The 17977-nt window shown below is 35.8% G+C and overlaps 1 protein-coding gene across 1 annotated transcript in view; it reads left to right on the top strand.

Annotated features, from left to right (window-relative positions):
- The window catches only part of CDH18 (cadherin 18), a 152880-nt gene that overhangs the window by 114005 nt on the left and 20898 nt on the right, over window positions 1–17977 (top strand). The window contains exon 7 of the mRNA XM_042839741.1: window positions 6210–6346. Within this exon, the coding sequence (XP_042695675.1) occupies window positions 6210–6346 (137 nt within the window). The remainder of the gene's footprint in view (window positions 1–6209; window positions 6347–17977) is intronic.

Genomic DNA, 17977 nt, shown 5'->3' with positions numbered 1-17977 from the left:
CAGTTGGACAGTTGAAATCCTCTGAAGAAATTCATGAAGTCAGGAAAAGAAGAAAAACTTTTATCTTGATTTGACTTCTGAATTATGCCTCTGTGAGTGTGTGATATTCTTAGCCTACATTTACTGCCAGAATTAGCTAGGAAAGATGATCAGTGGTTTTAGCACATGTAGACAGAAATTGTCAGCTAGAGAGATGGGAGTACAGAAATGTCTCATTTCCTTCAAGTGAACAACATCCCTAGTTTCCAGTGTCCAAGGTGAGCAGTGTGCCAGCAGTGCTCAGGCAGTGGGAACAGGAGCAGCAGCAGGGAGCCAACTTCTGCATGAAATGCAAACCAGCAGCAGCTGCCACTCAAAGGCTTGGCTTGGGGGGGAGGCAGCAATTTGCAGCTCCTCCGCACCTCCTGGGACCTGCTACCTCACCTTCCTGGGATGAGGAGAAGGAAGACTATGTCACATCTGCCAAGCACAGATTTTGATACAAGAGGTGAGCTTGGGAGTGTTGGGCAGGAGATGTTAAGGTACTGCTGATCAGTTGGCAGCCAGCACCGGAGCTAACTCAGTAGGAACAGCATATCCTGCAAGCACTCCGAGAGGAGCAGTATTCTCTTTAAAGTAATGCTATACCTATCTGAAAAAAGTGAAGAAATGGTAAACAGTGATCATCTTCTCCAAGCTCTCTTCAAATGTATTTCATTTTCACAACTGGAAAGCATAGCCTAAGGTGCTGCAGAACTCTGGAACATCTAATGTCTCCTTTACCAGACATGCTGCAGGGAGAAAATTGGTTACCTGCTGTTTTGGCAGATGACTGCTGTGTCACACTTCCCAATTGCTTTTCTCTCCTGGAGAAGTTTGTTTGAACTATGGGGAAATAGACTGTCCCTGAAAGGGAGGCAGTGTGGTACAAGACAAGTGTGACAACAGGCTGCCTTCCCACCACCTCGTTTGTCTTCAAAGCTTGCTGGCAGTGCTGCTGCCAGGAGGGAGATGGAAGATGAAGGGCATGCACCAGAGTTAAGGCCCACCATGGCACACTTCCTGCAGCTCTCCAGCTGGCCAAACACAGGGAGCTGCAGCCAATCAATTTCCTTGCTTTTTGTCCTCATATACCTCCCATGCACTGTATAGTTGTTCCTCACACATTTATTTTCTATTTTTTTGTTGTTGTTATTTGTTTGTTTTGTTTTTAAATTCTCTGTCCTTTGAATCTGGATATTTTTATTCTGAGATTATTCACTAACGTATTTAATCAACTGATTTCTTATAGTGTTTAGATGGCATGACTGATCAGTTTGGCCAGTATTCCCACTAACTTTTGTTAGTGGTTCTTTGTAACCAGTTTTTGTTGTTATTTGAGAGCTGACTATTAGATATATCTCTATATACAAGCTTAAAGAGATTTTATGAACAGTAAATCTGAACCTGCCTGAAATGTGATTTTAGAAGTTTAGAACTAAAAGTTTTGTCGACAAGGTTGTAATTTCTGAAAGAGTTCTTGTTTGCTCATATTAAATTTAGTAATAAATAATAATGGCATAATGAAGGAATGTCTTAAAGACTTGCTTAATGACAAAAAACAACAACAAAAAAAAGACAAGTCAAAAGCTCAAAACAAGATTTAAATCTCAAATTCAAGGCTTAACTATGAAACATAAAAACTGGAAGTGGACGCTGGGATCTTGACAGACTATAGCACTTATCAATTACCAAACTGATTTTAATGTTATCTCAAAGCCAAATAATTTAGTTAGATTATGAAAATAATTACGAGTTTTATCTTCAGAAACCCTTCTAAAAGGTTCAGTGATTGTTATTAAACTCCTTTAGCATCTTTTAGAACCTTCTTCATGCTCAAGCATTCTCTGTGCTATTAAAACCCAACTACTTTAAAATGCAAACTGCTTTATATGTCAAGAGCGCCTAGGGCCTATCTTGCATATAATTTTCTCTTTATTTCCTAATTCATGCAAGCACTTTTGATTAAAAAAAAAAAAAAAAAGTTAAAAGAAAAAAAGAAAAAAAAAAAGTGGAAATATCTGTCCTCACTGAACCGCTGCTTCACTAAAAACCAGGAAACGAGATGTGAAGTCATAGAAGCTAGGGGTTTGATCAGAAGTAGGAATGAGAAGGCTGGTAATGCCTTTCCATTCAGTGACTCTACCTGAAAAAAAAAAAAAAAAAAAGTGCATATTCTGTTGCTGATCTGCATCATGCGTAGTCATGATGAAAATTTACTTTTGACATAACTTTGAAATTCTAAACTTGCATTATAGCTCTTTGCAACCTAGAAAAACCCATAATCGCCATACTAGCTACTAGGAAGGAAATTAACTCTGTCCCAGCCAAAATCAGGACGTATAAAACTTTGTGGCTAATATTTTATAAAGCCTTAAAATGTTATGTGCTTTATAAATGCAATGAAACTTATTCTAAATGTTCTTTTATATGTGACAAGAATGAGTGGCTCTATCTTACAAAACATTTTTGGGGTATCTGAGTGTAGAGCTTTATATTAATATTCATATTTCCTTTGCTCTTTGAGGATGTCATTTGTAGCTTGTTTCAGACAGACGTTCATGAAGGATGGGAGCCCCAGTAGTGCAAATGGCTGCTCTAGGCATGATACACAAAGCAATATTTAGGAAGAATATGGATAAATGGAAGAGAACTAAACTTCATAATAAGAAAGCCTTAAACAGGGCCACTGTTTCATTTATACATGATCAAGAAAAATTCTGTTGAGCTCTAGATGTTTTAATATGCTGTAACTATATGAAAAAGTTAGGATGTAGAGAGAAAATGCTACTGTGGATAAATTATTATCATTCCTTATTTTTCTGTTGTCACTGGAAATGAAAGTGTTACTGAAAGAATCACCTCAGGACTGCTTTATTTCTATGAGTGACATAGAAAGTGCAATTTAAATTATTCATCCAATACTGAGCTTTCAGCTTATATAGATATATTTAAGTAAGTGATTTAGAAAAAAACTGTTCATATTTCAAAATCTAAGGCAATGTTTTGTTATGTGTCTATGAAAATGATGTGTTAGGGTGTCACAATTCACAGCAGAATTGAGCTTCAGTCTTTCTACATAAGCTTCATATTTGGTATATGATACTGGTTCTTTTTGGTTCTCTTGCTTCCCTCATAGACAGAAAAGTAATAATTTGTTATGATTGTGAATTAGACATGCACAAAAGCAGCAGTGTATTCCTATTGCTTTTTTTTCCTCATTAACCCCAGTTTAAAATTATGTCTGTTTTTAAGCTTATGTCTGGAAATAGTCCTACTTTTTACGGTTATTAGCACAATATTAGCACTACTCTGACTCTCAGAGTAGTCACTCTGTCTGATGTTGGTAATAAGTAAACGCTATTGACAGTAGTAAATGTTTGCAGAGGCAAGATTCATGTATAATATATATATATATTTTAATTAAGAATACATATTCCATAAGAATAGCTCAGTGAAGATTTTGTTTTGTTTTGTTTTCCTGTAAATAATTCATGTAATTTTCAGGAGACCTCTAGAGCCAAGAACAAGGCTGTAGCCAGGGAGAAAGAATTACATTTTGTCATCACATACCTGACAGAGAATTTTGACAGTAAAGGGTCTTGCTAAGGTCTCCAGGAAAATTATTTGGTGAACAGTTATTCTTTCTATCCTTCCTCTGTCACTATTCCACTTCTTGTAGAAGAGGTCTGTATATGCATGTGCTGTCCATCTTGTCCAACACAACTAGACTTCATTATTTCTCCCTTAACAATAGCACAGCTAACATGGTCCAAAAATTTGTCAAGTTGCCTGCATTGCCAAGTATGAAGTATAAGGCCTGGAGGCACTGATCCAATTGAAGCATGCATCTTCTGGATAGACTTCAAATCTTAACACAGCTCTGCGCCAAGCATGGCAGCTGTATGTACTTTCTGAGTTTGATTGCACTCTGGCTACAAAGTTTCTTAGTAGTTAGGAAAAGGTAGAACTATTTGCCTGCATAGGAAGTAAAACTTTTCCACAGATATTGGATCAGTCTTTCAAAACATTTCCGTTACAAGTAACTGCTTGGAGAACCCGCAAATCCTGCTCACAGTTGATCAGCTCTGCACAGCTCTCTTTTTAGTAGACTAAGACCAGCAGAAACACTGGTAAAATCAATTGTTCTGAAACTCAAAAGTTAATTTTGATTCCCAGTGTGTGGGTAGCTTGGCCCAATTCTTCTAGATAAAATAATACCAAGAGAATAACTGTGGAGGTCTTTTTCTTGCTTTGCAATGTGTCCACAGCGGATTCCAGTATTCTTTGAAAGCAATACAGGTTTCCTTGGATATCTGTAACATTTATTTTGTAATGATCAGTGTTTTCTTTGTTTTTGGGTTTTTTTTCATCCAACTTAGGATGCAATGATTAAATAATGTTTTCTGGAAGAATGCTTCCTGACTTGAATTCTTTAAAAGTGATTCCCCCGTCTCCTACATACTCAAGATCTTTCCAGTTTACTTCTAATATGGAGACCTTTTAAGTCTTTTTTTCTGCTTGAGGCAACTTCCACTGCCATCTTTCACATCTTGAGTCTCATCACTGAGCACTTCTGAAGTATTTTATAATGAAATGTTCCCAGGTGTTGGTAACTGATGGATCACATGGGTTCTGACTTAGTTTGATAGGAGAAGGTAAGTTAAATTTTTATTCCGAAGGAGCATGAAGGTTTGTTGTTGCTCAAACCACCCCCATGGTCATACAGGAGCTGTTTCACTCTTCAGGATGGTGAGAGGAAGGATGCAAAGAGTCAAAAGAGAAAGATTTTCTAGCCTGGTTTGGTCCGCTCAGATTTCCAGTGCCTGGAACATATTTTTAATTTTTGAAAACGCAGGAAACGTGAAAAGACAAATCTTAAATGCCACAACCCAAACTGCCCTATTGTAAGCTTATGTATATTTTTTCTTACTGCTAGAAGAGATGGGTTCAGTTTCTTTCTAATAAGGAAAATCATCACATCCTAGCTGGCTTTTACATTCTCTCCTATCCTTTGAACAGTAAAGGTGATTCATTCAAATTGCCATCTCCTCCTCTAGTCCTTTATTTCTTCTGCTTTTTCAGAAAACATATCTTATTTTTTTTTGTATCATTCATCCAAGTGTTTCTTGCTTGTTTTCCATTTCTGTAAATAGTCTGAATAAGCACATTATGAGAGTAATAAAACTGAAGTTATTTTTAATTTTTTGAGCTTTGCAGCCTTTATGTGCACCACTCTTTTTATTAGTTGGCAATTAAACCTTTGGTGAAGTAGAAATAAGAGCAGTTGGATGGGACAAATAAATCATTTTAATCTATATGTATCTTCCATATATTAAAAATATCCCAGAATGAAAGCAAAGCAAGGCTGGCAAATTATGAAGGAAAACAATTATGGTACGTAAAAGGCTCTATATTGTTCCTTATTTCCTCATCAGGTCTAAAAGAGAAGGTTTAATTGGGGTGTGTAATTGGTTCATTTGTAAAAGCTATTGTAAGCTATTCAGGCTTTGTGAAAAAAAAAAAGAAAAGTTTTGTCAATCTCGTCTTTTGTGTTCCCATCTGCTTCCATTACCCACTTAAAGGTTTTTACTTTCTCTGCTAGGCAAAGTGCCCAGAAGCCAAGGGAGTTAAGGAGGCATGCTTCTTGGCTTCTAGGCTAATGTCAACAGCATCTCTGGGAATCAGCTGTTTCTGCTTCTAGTCTTTGTAATGTACATGTTTAAAATGGCTTATGTTGCTATGTCGTCAACTTCATGTCAAAAAGACATGCTTCAAAACAGGTTCTGGGACTGAACAGGCTGTTTAAGCAGAAGAATATTTTTCTGTTTTCTTTTCTGCCTTTCCACTGTTATAATCAAAGTAAATATGCTCAGTGTCTTTTGACAGAAATGAGCACTGCTGTCTAAAATATCACCTGTTAGCAATCTATGTATTTGTGACTCATAGTGGAAATCTTATTACATATCAAAAGATCAAATAATATTATGAAAGGAGTGAAAGACAATGTTATTTCAGGTATCCATCCCCATAATAGAGAATTTTTCTTAGGATGTTTCTTAGATGTTAGAAAACATCTAAAATCTCCAAGATCTTTGAAAGACTGAAAGTAATATTCTTATGTAGCTTTCTGTTACCTTGGATCATACTTTTTACAATGAGTATGTATTTACTATTTTATTTCTCCTTAGATATTTCATTGATCATAACACAGAAGAAGATAGATATTTCACCATTGATGCTAACACTGGAACCATTAAAACTGCCAAGATCTTTGACAGAGAGGAAACACCTTGGTACAACATCACAGTGGCTGCGTCTGAGATAGGTAAATGATATGTGTGGCACATAGTATTAAAAAAATTGAAAGGAAAATATAATAATTGGTTTTTAAGGAACACTGTCTCGAAGTGTTGGGTTCTTTTTAAACAAAGCTACTTTTTTTTTTTTAACTAACAACAGTAAAGGAGAAATTTCTGTGTGTGTGTAACTTCCTTTATTCCACAGAACAACCAAACAAAACCCCACAAGCCTGTATGAGTCCACTATGAAAGTTTATCATGTTTTTCTGTGTGTCATAGGACTTTTTTTACCAGTAGTGCAGACACTGAAAGGCCTAAAATGAATAGCTTGTCCTATTTGTGTATCTTATTTATATTATCTTAGAAGACAACATTATATAATACAGTCTGAGAAATTCATCCTTTCTTCTTGTAATTACTGTTTATGCTGTTGAATTATGCCAATATTAATTTACTTCCAACAGGTATCTAGTAGATGCTGATTGTCAGTGTGCTTTCGTGGCCTTTAACAGGCAGAGACAAAAAAGGCTTCCCACTGCATTAAAAGGCCTCAAAGCGTGATGGATTTCCACTACCTCAAAAAGTATTGAAATAGTCGGAAATGTCTGAATAAATATCCCAGATAAATGGGATATTTTACATGAGGCAGGGACAGTTTAAAGAAATAAAGATTAACTTTTATATTACAGTGTCCTTACTTTGACACAAAGTTGTAGAGAGAAAAAAAAAAACCCAGGCAAGCAAATGAAAAAAAAATCCTGTGTGGTATCAGTAAATCCAGTACTCAGTTACTCAGTACTCTCAGGGATACCGTTTTTCAATGGAAAGTGATTTTGATCCAAACTATAAACTTCTGTTTATTATTTTTCCCTTTCTTTTCTTCTTCTTTGGTGTATGCCATCATTGCCAGATGACAGTCTACGTTTTTGTTACCTCTAACGTGTGCCACTAACATAAGTGAGTCCCCTGTATTTTCATCTCTTTCATTTCCAGGTTTAAATGGAATCTGTTCTGCCACTGTACTGCTAGCATATGTTACAGAATTAATAGCACCTATATATTTTATAAGGATAACAATTTGTTTTTGTTTATTATTGCTGTTTCAACTAAGTTGACGCTTTCAAGTAAATAAATTTCTGTATTAAACAATAAAATCTGGAGTTTTATGATCAACTATTCACAAGTGGTAACCTCTGCACCTCTCTGTGCTTAACAGTATATTTGTTATTTCAGTGCAGCATGAAATGAAATATAGTTTGGGCCTTATGATAAGAAGGTGAATAATAAGTGTTATTTTTAAATAAGATTTAAAAGCCACATTGCAACATACAAAAAGGAGCAGTCACTGGGAGACAATCCGAATATTATTATTTGCCGAAATAAATCTCAATAGCATTAAGCTGAAATGTAGCTTTCTGCACTACTTATTTCACATGGTCTAGTGAGTGGTATGGCGCTTACTATGCTAAGGATGCTTATAACTAAAAGATAACTGAATGGATAATGAGGATGAAATACCTTTTTTTTTCTCTTCTAAGAAATCCTGCTTAGAATTCTGCATTCAAGGTGCTACTTACTAGGGAAAAACATAAGTCGTCTTCTTTCCCTTGCATTGCCTTTCTTGCTATCAAAGTGGGGATAAGGAAGATAAGTAGATCTGTATTGTCAGCTTGGATAACAATTCAGTAGTGAAAAATATAAAAAAGAGTATAGAGGAGGAAATGGATGGCAGACAGACTGAAAGGCAGACTAAATGGCAGGTAAACTTTCTTTATGCCTAATTCTTTGCCATTTTCTTATATAAATTTGAAAATTATAACACTGGCACAGTCTTCCAAATCCATTGTAAAAGCAGTAATTGGATATATGATTGAAGAAGTAACTTATTTTGTGCATACAGCATGAAGGCCTGAACTTGTGAGCACTACCTATTACATATCTACATCCTTTTGTGACATTCATTTTTGGTTCCATCCACAAGGCTTGGCATAAATAAGACTTGGGGTTGAAAAACAGATAGAGCACTATGACCAAAATGTGCTTTGGCTGTCAGAGGGGCAATCTTCAAATTTGTCTGATGTACTGGAAGTCATTTATAGCTTTCTGAAATAATTTCCCTAACCAAGAGCATTGCAGAATCTGAAAAGCCCAGAAAGATTGTTCTGCCTCAAAAATAAGAGGTGCTCTGCTGAAATAATGTTACTAATATAGTTAGTTTCTCGAAGTGTTTTCTTGTTAACACCACACTTCAGTGACAGAAACCTTTTCAATAGCCTACTGGTAGCTGTGCTTATTTTATATGAAGGAGATTTAAAATCAACACTATATTTCTAGCCTCAAATTTATGATATCCGTATGTTTCTTACATTTTTTTCTGAACTCTCCCTAAGAATTTTGCTTTCTTTGTAGGACTTACTGAGTCAAATGCACTCTACATTGCTCAAATGTCTTCTGTGAAATTGGTGTAACTTCTACCACTTTCTTCTATGGAAGTAATGTTGGTGTAATGAACAGTGATATTTGTGTTTGCAATGATGCTGCCAGAGTTCACTACTAGAAGAATGGGACAATCTTTTATTTTCTTTGATATGCATTATTCTTCAACAGCAGCGTGTAGTGAATGAAAACTGGGATTTTGATGTCCAGAGCACACCAAAGATGTTATTTCTTTGATTGTTTCAGTAAAAGTACTTCCTGAAATCTCCTTGTGGCATTAAGGGACAAGAAAGATGGTAAAACAATACTGTATTTTACACTCAAGTGTCTACTAACTGTGTTTGGAGTGAGGGAAAGGACTAAAAGTTGTTGGCAATAGATTTAAAAATATGGTTTCACTTAGAACTAGACATGTCTCATTAACTTGTTAGAATTCTTTGGAAAGGTTTTTAAAATACAGTTCAAAAGAAGGAGGGGATACAATTTACTTGGCTCTATTAAAGAATTTGATCAAGTCTTTAACAGGAGTAATAGAAATAGGAAAATGCAGAGTAAGAGCACAATTTTATAACTGATGAAAGACTAATTTAGAGGAAAGAAATATCTTAATGAATGGTTGTTGAGAGTGGAAGAAGGTAAGGTTAAGCTATTTTAAGGAGTCGTTTATGTTATGTCAACTAAAAGTCATTGTAATGATAGCACACATAAAATGGGCAACAGGTGATTAAGTGAGCTTGCCAAGTAACACACTCACTTGGTAAAAATTAAGGAAGATTGAGATAAATTCACACAAGAACAAGACATGTGGAAGTATGTCATAGATAAATGAGCAGTGAGTTGTACTGAAAACTGTCTGAAATGGACAGCTGAAAGGCTTATGATGAGCAGCCTGAAGTGCAGCCAGAGGCTAGTCATTAGTGGAGTACCACAGGGGCCAATAATGGATGCAGTACTGTTTAATCTTTTCATTAATGACATGGTTTATGAGACAGTGCATTCAGCAGGTGCATAAATGGCACAAAGCTGGAGTAATGGCTGATATGGTGGAGGGTTGTGTTGCCATCCAGAAGGATCTCAACAGTCTGGAGAAGTGAATGAACAGGAACTTTATGAATTTGTGACATGGAATCCAGCATTTCAAGTAGAGTAACCCTATGCACCAGTGCATATGGAAGGCCATCTCTCTATAGAGCAGATTTTCAGAAAAATACCTGGCTGAGTATCCTGGTGGACAACAAGTTGAACGTGATTCAGCAGTGCTCTCTTGAGGCAAAGGCAGCCAAAAACATCATGCTCTGCATGTGTAAGAGTGTTGCCAGCAGGTCAAGGGAGGTAATCCTTCCGCTCTGCTCAGTCTGTTAAGACTACTTTTGGAGTGATGAATTCAGATCTGGGCCCACCTGGACAAAAGAGACGTGGAACAAATGGAACAAGTCTAGTGAAGAGCATGACATCATTAAGGAACTGGAGTGCCAGTCACACAATAAAAGGCTGAAAGAATTGGGGGTTTTTTCAGCCTGGAGAAGAGAATGTTCAGGATGTTCTTGCCAGTATGTTTAAACACCTGATGGGGAAATTAAAGAAGATAAGTAAAAACTCATCTCTGATGTACCAAGTGAAATGACAAGAGGCAAAGGACACAAAATGAAATAAAGAAAATCCCACTTAATAAAATTTACTGTGAGATATGTCAAACAAGTGAACAAGTTGCCAAGTGAGATTGTGGATTCTGTGTTCTTGGAGATACTCAAAAACCAAATGGATATGGTCATGAGCAATGCACGTTGGCTGACCCTGCTTTGAGCAGGGAAGTTGAATGAAATGATCTCCACAGGCACTTTCCAACACCAGTCATTCTATGATTCTCTGAGAACTGCATGTTAAATGAGTAGAAGAAAAAGAACAACCACTCAGCAGCCTGCAGATGACACTAAGCTGAATAGTGCCGTTGATATAATAGAAGGAAGGGAAGTCATCAAAAGGCATCTAGACAAGTTTGAGAAATGGGTCCCTGTAAGCTGAATGTGACTCAGCAAGTCCAAATTCAAGGTACTGTACTTGAGTCAGGGCAATCCAAGACATGAGAGCAGACTGAGAGAAGAACTCATTAAGAGCTAGCCCTGGAGAGAAGGACTTAAAGGTTCTGGGGAACTAAAAGCTTGACGTGAGCCAGTAGTGTGTGCGCTTGCAGCCTGGACAGCCAACTGTATCCTGGACTGCGTCAAAAGAGATGTCACTAGCAGGGAGAGGGAGGTGATTGTTCCCCTCTACTCTGCCCTCATGAGGTCCCATGTGACGTATTGCATCCAGGCCTGGGGTCCCCAACACAAAGACATGGAGTGTTGGGATGGAGCATCGTTACTATGAACAAAGGTTGAGGGAGCTGAACTTGTTCAGACTGAAGAAGAGAAGACCTTCCAATACCTAAACAGAGTTTATAAACAGGAGGGAGAACAACATTTTAGATGGTCTGATAGTAATAGGACAAGGAGAATGGCTTTAAATTAAAGGAAGGGAGATTAAGGTTAGATATTGTAAAGAAATTATTTACTCAGAATGTTATGAGCCACTGGATCAAGTTGCTCAGAGAAGTTGTGGATGTCCCATCCCTAGCGGCATTTGAAACTGGATGGGGCTTTAGCAATGTGATCTAGTGGAAAGTTTCCTGCGTATGGCAAAGTGATTAGAACTAGATCATTAAGCCAGTCTATGGTTATGTGATTCTCTGATTTCAAAATACTGAAGCATTCTAAAAGAAAATGGTTGTAAAAACAGTCGTGAGCGATTCAGTTAAGGTTGTTCTGTAGCAAATAGTATTGCTGACATTAAAAGCAACAGCAAAGTCCCAAATCACAGCCACTTTCAAGGCAAAATAAACATACTTAAAGTTTTCAAAGCAAGAATGCAAACAGAAGAAATAGTAGTATTCTTGAAGCCTTAATGCCCAAGAAGAACAACTAATAGCTATGGGAACAAAAACTGGCGTAAGTCATAAAATGGCTTGATTTGAGAAAGAAATCAAGAATATCTTTCAATATAAATTTCTACTTGAAAATACTACAAGATAGACTGCATCAAGAAGCTCCTTTTAGGTGTTAATTCTAACAGCTAAGCTAACTGTTTCCAATATCTTCTTAATTAACAAAGAGAAAAACTAGCTTCTAGATCTTGTGTTCATGTGATATTAACAGTCATATGAAGAATGAGAATGGAAGATGGAGAGAAGGTGTAAAACAAACAGAATAGGTCTGTTAATGCTATTTGAAGGTGCACTGATTTATATTACAAGAAGTAAAAACAAAAGACAAAAAAAAATCATTTTTTTTTCCTTGTGTTCTGAAACACATGAAAACAACATATGTGTTGCCTAGAGGAAATAAGTCTATAGAGTATTATCTTCCTGGCGCATAGCACTGAAAGAATTAGAAAAGAGCAAGAATTGATGATATTTTATTTTCTCACTTTACCATTTTCCAATAACCAAGAATAGTTTTAATACTTTGCATTTAAAAAAATAAATAAATAAATAAATAAATAAATAAATAAATAGAATCCTTTTCAAGGTCTAACAGAAGGTAATATAAATCTGAGTGAAGTGCTGTCACAGTGCTGTAATCTCCTAACCTTTTATCTCTGGTGGACAGAACGATGATTCTTTCTAATACCAGTGAGTTTGTTGCCGACTTTGTGTCCTTGGGTTTCCTCAAAATGAATTTTTCCTTAAAATGAATATAGAATTTTTTAGAGTTAATTTTTTTTTTTTTTTTTGACAAAGTGAAGTGTGGATAAGTATTAATAATAAGTATAAATAATAAAAAGTATAAATTATGAACACGTTTAGTTTGACATCAGTAAAGGGAAATTTTCCTTATATATTGTTTTGCGGCATTTGTGATTATAGATATGTTACAGAGCCAGATCCTACAGTGCTACCTTAAGGCCAGCGTCTCCCATAAATTCCCAATCACGCAAGAAAAAAAAATCACACTCATTCTTTGTTTTTACTTAACTTACATTCTGCCAGCTAATTCAGTTACAGAAAGAGTTTTGGTACTTATACCAATGACATTTTTTTATTTTTCCAAGAAACAGAATCTGCCACAAAATATTTCCTACTTTTCCCCTAAATGGAAAGCAGATTAAAGCAGATGTTTAAAAATACAAGATCTGTGTTCTAAGACTATTTTGCTGATGGAGTAGTGACAAACTGAATATCTGTCATCTTTTTAGTGGCAAGATCTAGACACAATACTGCCACTCTGTCCACATTCTCCAGTGAAACAGTTTATTTCCAGTCTTGATAAGCTGCCTACCAATGGACCATGAAATTATAATAATCTTATCTGTAGGAGAATCTGCCATTGCATTCTTATGCAATAAGCAGAGTTGACACAAAACTCTTTATAAAAACAATTGTCTTGAGGCAGTTAGTTCTCCATCCTGCTAAAGAAGTGATTCCTCTAATGCCAAGTTCACTGCTTATTTCCCTGTTTATCTCGGGTTAGTCATTGCATCCTAGGCAAGATGAATTTTATTCTCCTCTGTTTCTTTGGGGAACAGTATAACTACAATATTCATACAGTGTCATCTAAAGATGGTATAGGGTATGGCTCTTCCTAACCTCCCTTCTTGTTCCACTTGGGTTTGCATCTAACAGTTCATTTACCTGCTTCTCTGGGCCATGATAAATGCGGTGCTCCTGGTGATGGTAGCTGCCAAGGGGGTCTCTGAAGAAGAGACAATCTTTGGGATCATGTGACATTTTCCCCTTCAGGGCTTTGCAAAGCAGTACCAGAATCCCGAAATGGACCCACTACTGGCCACAGAACCAGTGCAGTTTGTGGTGCCCTGATCTACTCAGGAGGTAAGCACTAGCACGGTCAACGAGCTGCAGAATTTTGCTTGCATTAAGGCAGAGGGAGTAGCCAGATTGAAAGTACTAATATTTAAGTCTGCTACAGTTCTATTATTACTGATATTGCTTCTTTTACTACTTCTTTTACTGCCACCACCCTGAATTAAACCCATATTTTTTACAATATTCCTCTCACTTATATATAAAGCATTATTTTATTATTTTACCTCTGCTTCTGCGATATATTTCATCCATTCTAGATCTATATTCTGTCAAAACTATTGACAGTATTGGTAGGTGAGAATACCAATCTACTTCTCTTTGAAAAGTCCCAGAAAAAATAGCTGGTTGAACTTCCCAAATATTGGTTTGCATCATAAGGTCTTGAAAAGGTGTCAAAATGAAAAGAAAATGTTTTTGCTGTGATTAAGAATGATATTTAATACTAATCATGAAAAAGCATAGACATTCATTATAAACCTAAATTAGGTGAAAATCTTTGTGCTACATCATGAAAAGGTCGAAAAAAAAATTTTTTTTTTTTTTTGCAAAGTTCTTCACACTATTAAAATAGTTCAGGCTTATTCTGTGTTAAATTATCTACTTAACTTTCATAAGTCTTAAACTATACCATTGTAACTTTACGCACAGGCACACTAAATAAATAAATAAATAAAAGCACAAAATTATTGACATCAGAACTGTTAGTATTACTCAAGTTGAATTTATCTTCATAAAGCTGGCAGGAATTTTGTTGATGTGAAAAAGGAGTCTTAGACAATAGAAGCTATATTAAAAATAAGCTTTCTTCTTGAAGGGGTTTTTAAAGTTTCCCCAATCAAGTTAATTGGGAGAAGATTTAGGCTTCCAGATTGGCAGTTGATAAGGAATTCTACAACTTCAGCGAGGCCTGCCTGGATGCAGCACTGATACTCAATGAAACTGATTGCTTTACAAATTTTTAGTGTTCTGGTAGAAGAATTTATTCCGGGAAAAATATTAAGCATAAGAAAGTAAGCCCCTAATGTAGGTGAATCAAAACAATATTTCTGCTTCAGTTATCCCTTAAAACAGTGAGCATTCACATTGAAAAATCTTCCCTTGAGGCATAATGCTAATAGGATACAGAATGTATCTGGTTGTTTTTTAATGCACAGGACTGAAATATACATCAGCACTGATTATCTCAAAACTGGAAATCTGCCAAACTACTGCATTGCATTTGTCTAATTAATATAAAAGGGATCAGTTATCAGTGTGTGTGTGGGATTGCAGGTGAGCAGCACACCTGCAAAAGGCTGTAGTTTATGTTTATTTTGTAATAAAATATATAATTTGTAATAATACAAACTAAAATACAACCTGCTTATAAGGACCTTGTTAATTTGCTATTCCCTCTCTCCCTTATAACCTGTGTTATCTTGCATACACATTGATGTAGTATACACAGTCTGACAAACTTCAAGACCATTTTGGAAAGTGATGTTAATACTTTCCGTATTAGCATTTTGTAATAAGTAGGCTTTCAGTATGGAAATTCGCCTGCAAAGATCAGAGATCCTATAAGGTAACTGCTTCCAGAAAGATACCAACAATTCCCTGTACTCTTTTGAACTGGTAAGATAAAAAGTAATTCCTTGTGCAAAATAGCTGCCAAAAATAAATAGGTAGATAGGTAGGTAGTAGGTAGTAGCTAGCTAACTAGATAGATAGATAGATAGATAGATAATATGCAACCAAAAAAAAACCAAACAAACAAACCAACAGCTCTCTGAATCTTTGTGAAATCTCAGTGAAAGTAATGCAAGCTCAACAGACTGGGGTAAGATGCATTGGAAAGTAGTGACAGGTATACAGGAGGACACTGTTCAGGAATGGGAAAGGGTTCTGATATACTGTACTGAAACACAAGAATTTACCTGTCTGTTGCCAGACAAGAACACACTGGATTAAAACATTTGATTTTCTTTCCTCAGTAAATATTCCAAACATGCCAGATCAACAGAACAATTCTCTGTCTCTGTTACCTTCTGCCCTGAGCTTTTCCTGATTTCTTTCTCCCTTCCTCTTAGATGTATTATGACCTCTTCTAGCGTTGAAGATGGCACTGCTTTGAACTGATGACCAGACCAATGACCTGCAGAGGTCCCTTTCAGCTAAGATTCTATGATTATCTAGTTGTCACAAATACTTCTGCCTTCTGACAAAACCTTCAGGCTTTTTCTAATATTAAAATCTTCATCGCTTTCACTGTATCTTTTGAAGCCACTCCAAGGTGGATTCTTCCTTACCCCTTTACTATAATATCTGCCTTTGATCTATGTACTATTCTTTTGTGTACTCTTCCTTTGTCTACTTCGTATCTTTCCTGTAATTTATAACTTTTTCTAGTTCATATGCCTGAAATTATTTTGGAGAAGGAGGCACAGGGAAGACCTTATAGTTCTCCACAACTACCTGCAAGGCATTGTATCAAGGTGGAGGTCAGCTTCTTATCCCAGTTATCAGTGACAGGATGAGAGGGAATGACGTTAAGTTTCATCAGGGGAGATTCAGATTGTATATTAGGAAAAATTTATTCTTGGAAAGTGGTAATACATTGGAAAAGGCAGCTCAGGGAGATGGTGAAGTTACCATCCCTGGAGGTTTTCAAGAAGAGAGAAGGTGCAGCATTTGGAGACATGGTTTACTGGGAGTGGTGGTAATGTGTTGACGGTTAAACTACGTGATTCTAGAGTTCTTTTCCAACCTTAAAGATTCTTTGATTCTATGAATTGATACCTCACAGAATTTGAGTTAGAGCATTCCAGGCTCAAGAACATAGATATTTTCCTAAACTAGAGATTAGATAACATATTATTCGATCTCATATCCTGCAATTGTGACTATAGGATTTTTGTAATTTGTTTGTCTGTTAGCACTGACAGAACAATCTACCTAAAATATTTTGTACAATATGCTAGTGAGCATTAATATTTATTGCTTTGTATTGTGCTATTCTGCACAATCTTAAAGTCTACCACCAAGGAAGGGCCAAACATCTTTTCAGTTAATTCTCAAAGTTCAAAGGGAGAAGGCTGCTTTTCTTTCTTTCATAATTTGAGATGGATGGTTTTTTGCATCCAACCACATAGCAAACAGCCAACCGTTCTTCACTTTCCCTTTGTGTATTCACAGCACTTAAACACTCCTCTAGACTACTAAAATAATCTACTTAAGTACTATATATTAAACATATTCCTAATTTTGCAACAGAGCATTCACAGTAAAAAAAAAAATGGAATTTGTGAGTCTGTAGCCCTTCTGAATGTATTCTTATAACTTTTAATACTAATGTTAATTGGAAATGACAGTGAGGTTCCTATCTTATCTAAATTAAATCTTCCTTTTCTGTTTATAATTTTGATTTCCCTCCTAACCCCTTTTCATGGGGATGGATGACTAATTTCCAAAAGTGAATGAAAATCATCATGCAAACAGTCATATTAATCAAAAAGAGAATGTGAAAAATCTGAAAAAAACCTTTCAAACCCAGGCTCTTTGACTAATATCCCAGATGAAAACATAGAAGGATATATCTCTCACTTTGTCAAAAAAAACTCCAGTGCTCTCAAATATTCTTTTAGTAGGAGGCTACATTACTGGTGGTTTTGATTCTAAATGTCTAAACTAATGAATGATAATAGAATTCTGAGCAAATGCCTTCAAAGGCATGAAAAATCTGAAGCATTTTACAAATGACTCTTCTTTTGATGGAAACATAATGTCGCTAAATACAGAAGAAATAACCAGGACAGGTGAACTTTAGATCCTTAATATTTCTGCTTTGTTTTCCTTCACATGAACAAGCATAATTAAAAATAAAACATGCACATTTAAAAAAATAAACCTGTAAAACCCATTCTTCTACCTTGTGCATGAATGATGGACTTATTTTTTTTCTACTGATAGTTTAATTTAATTGGTAAAAAACAAAATGAAGTTTGTTATCTACAAGATGGATACTTGCACAGACTTTGGAAGATATATTGCCCCTAATTTTAAAATGGCTTCAAAATATAATTCTTCTAATCAAATATAAGTGTCTTGGTACATAGTAGTAAGAAGAAAAGAATGATGCATTAAGATTTGTATTTTTTTTCCCATCTTAAAACAGAAAGTTTATTTTCACTGAAAAAAAATTATTGTGCTTTTTTGCAAGTGATCTCTTTTTGAAGGTGAGCTCTCAAACAAGTATAGATCATATACTAAGACACCATTACTTAAACATTTTCTAACCGATGTGTCACTGGTGCTGAATTTTCACAGAAAATACAAGACTTATTGACTACTTTGTGTAACAACATGGTAACTTGTGAGAAGGTTT

Source organism: Centrocercus urophasianus, unplaced genomic scaffold, assembly GCF_019232065.1.
Source record: "Centrocercus urophasianus isolate 14NV4802_14NV808 unplaced genomic scaffold, USGS_Curo_1.0 seq_11, whole genome shotgun sequence".
Classification (NCBI taxonomy): Eukaryota; Metazoa; Chordata; class Aves; order Galliformes; family Phasianidae; genus Centrocercus; species Centrocercus urophasianus.
This window is presented reverse-complemented; position numbering and strand designations above follow the sequence as displayed.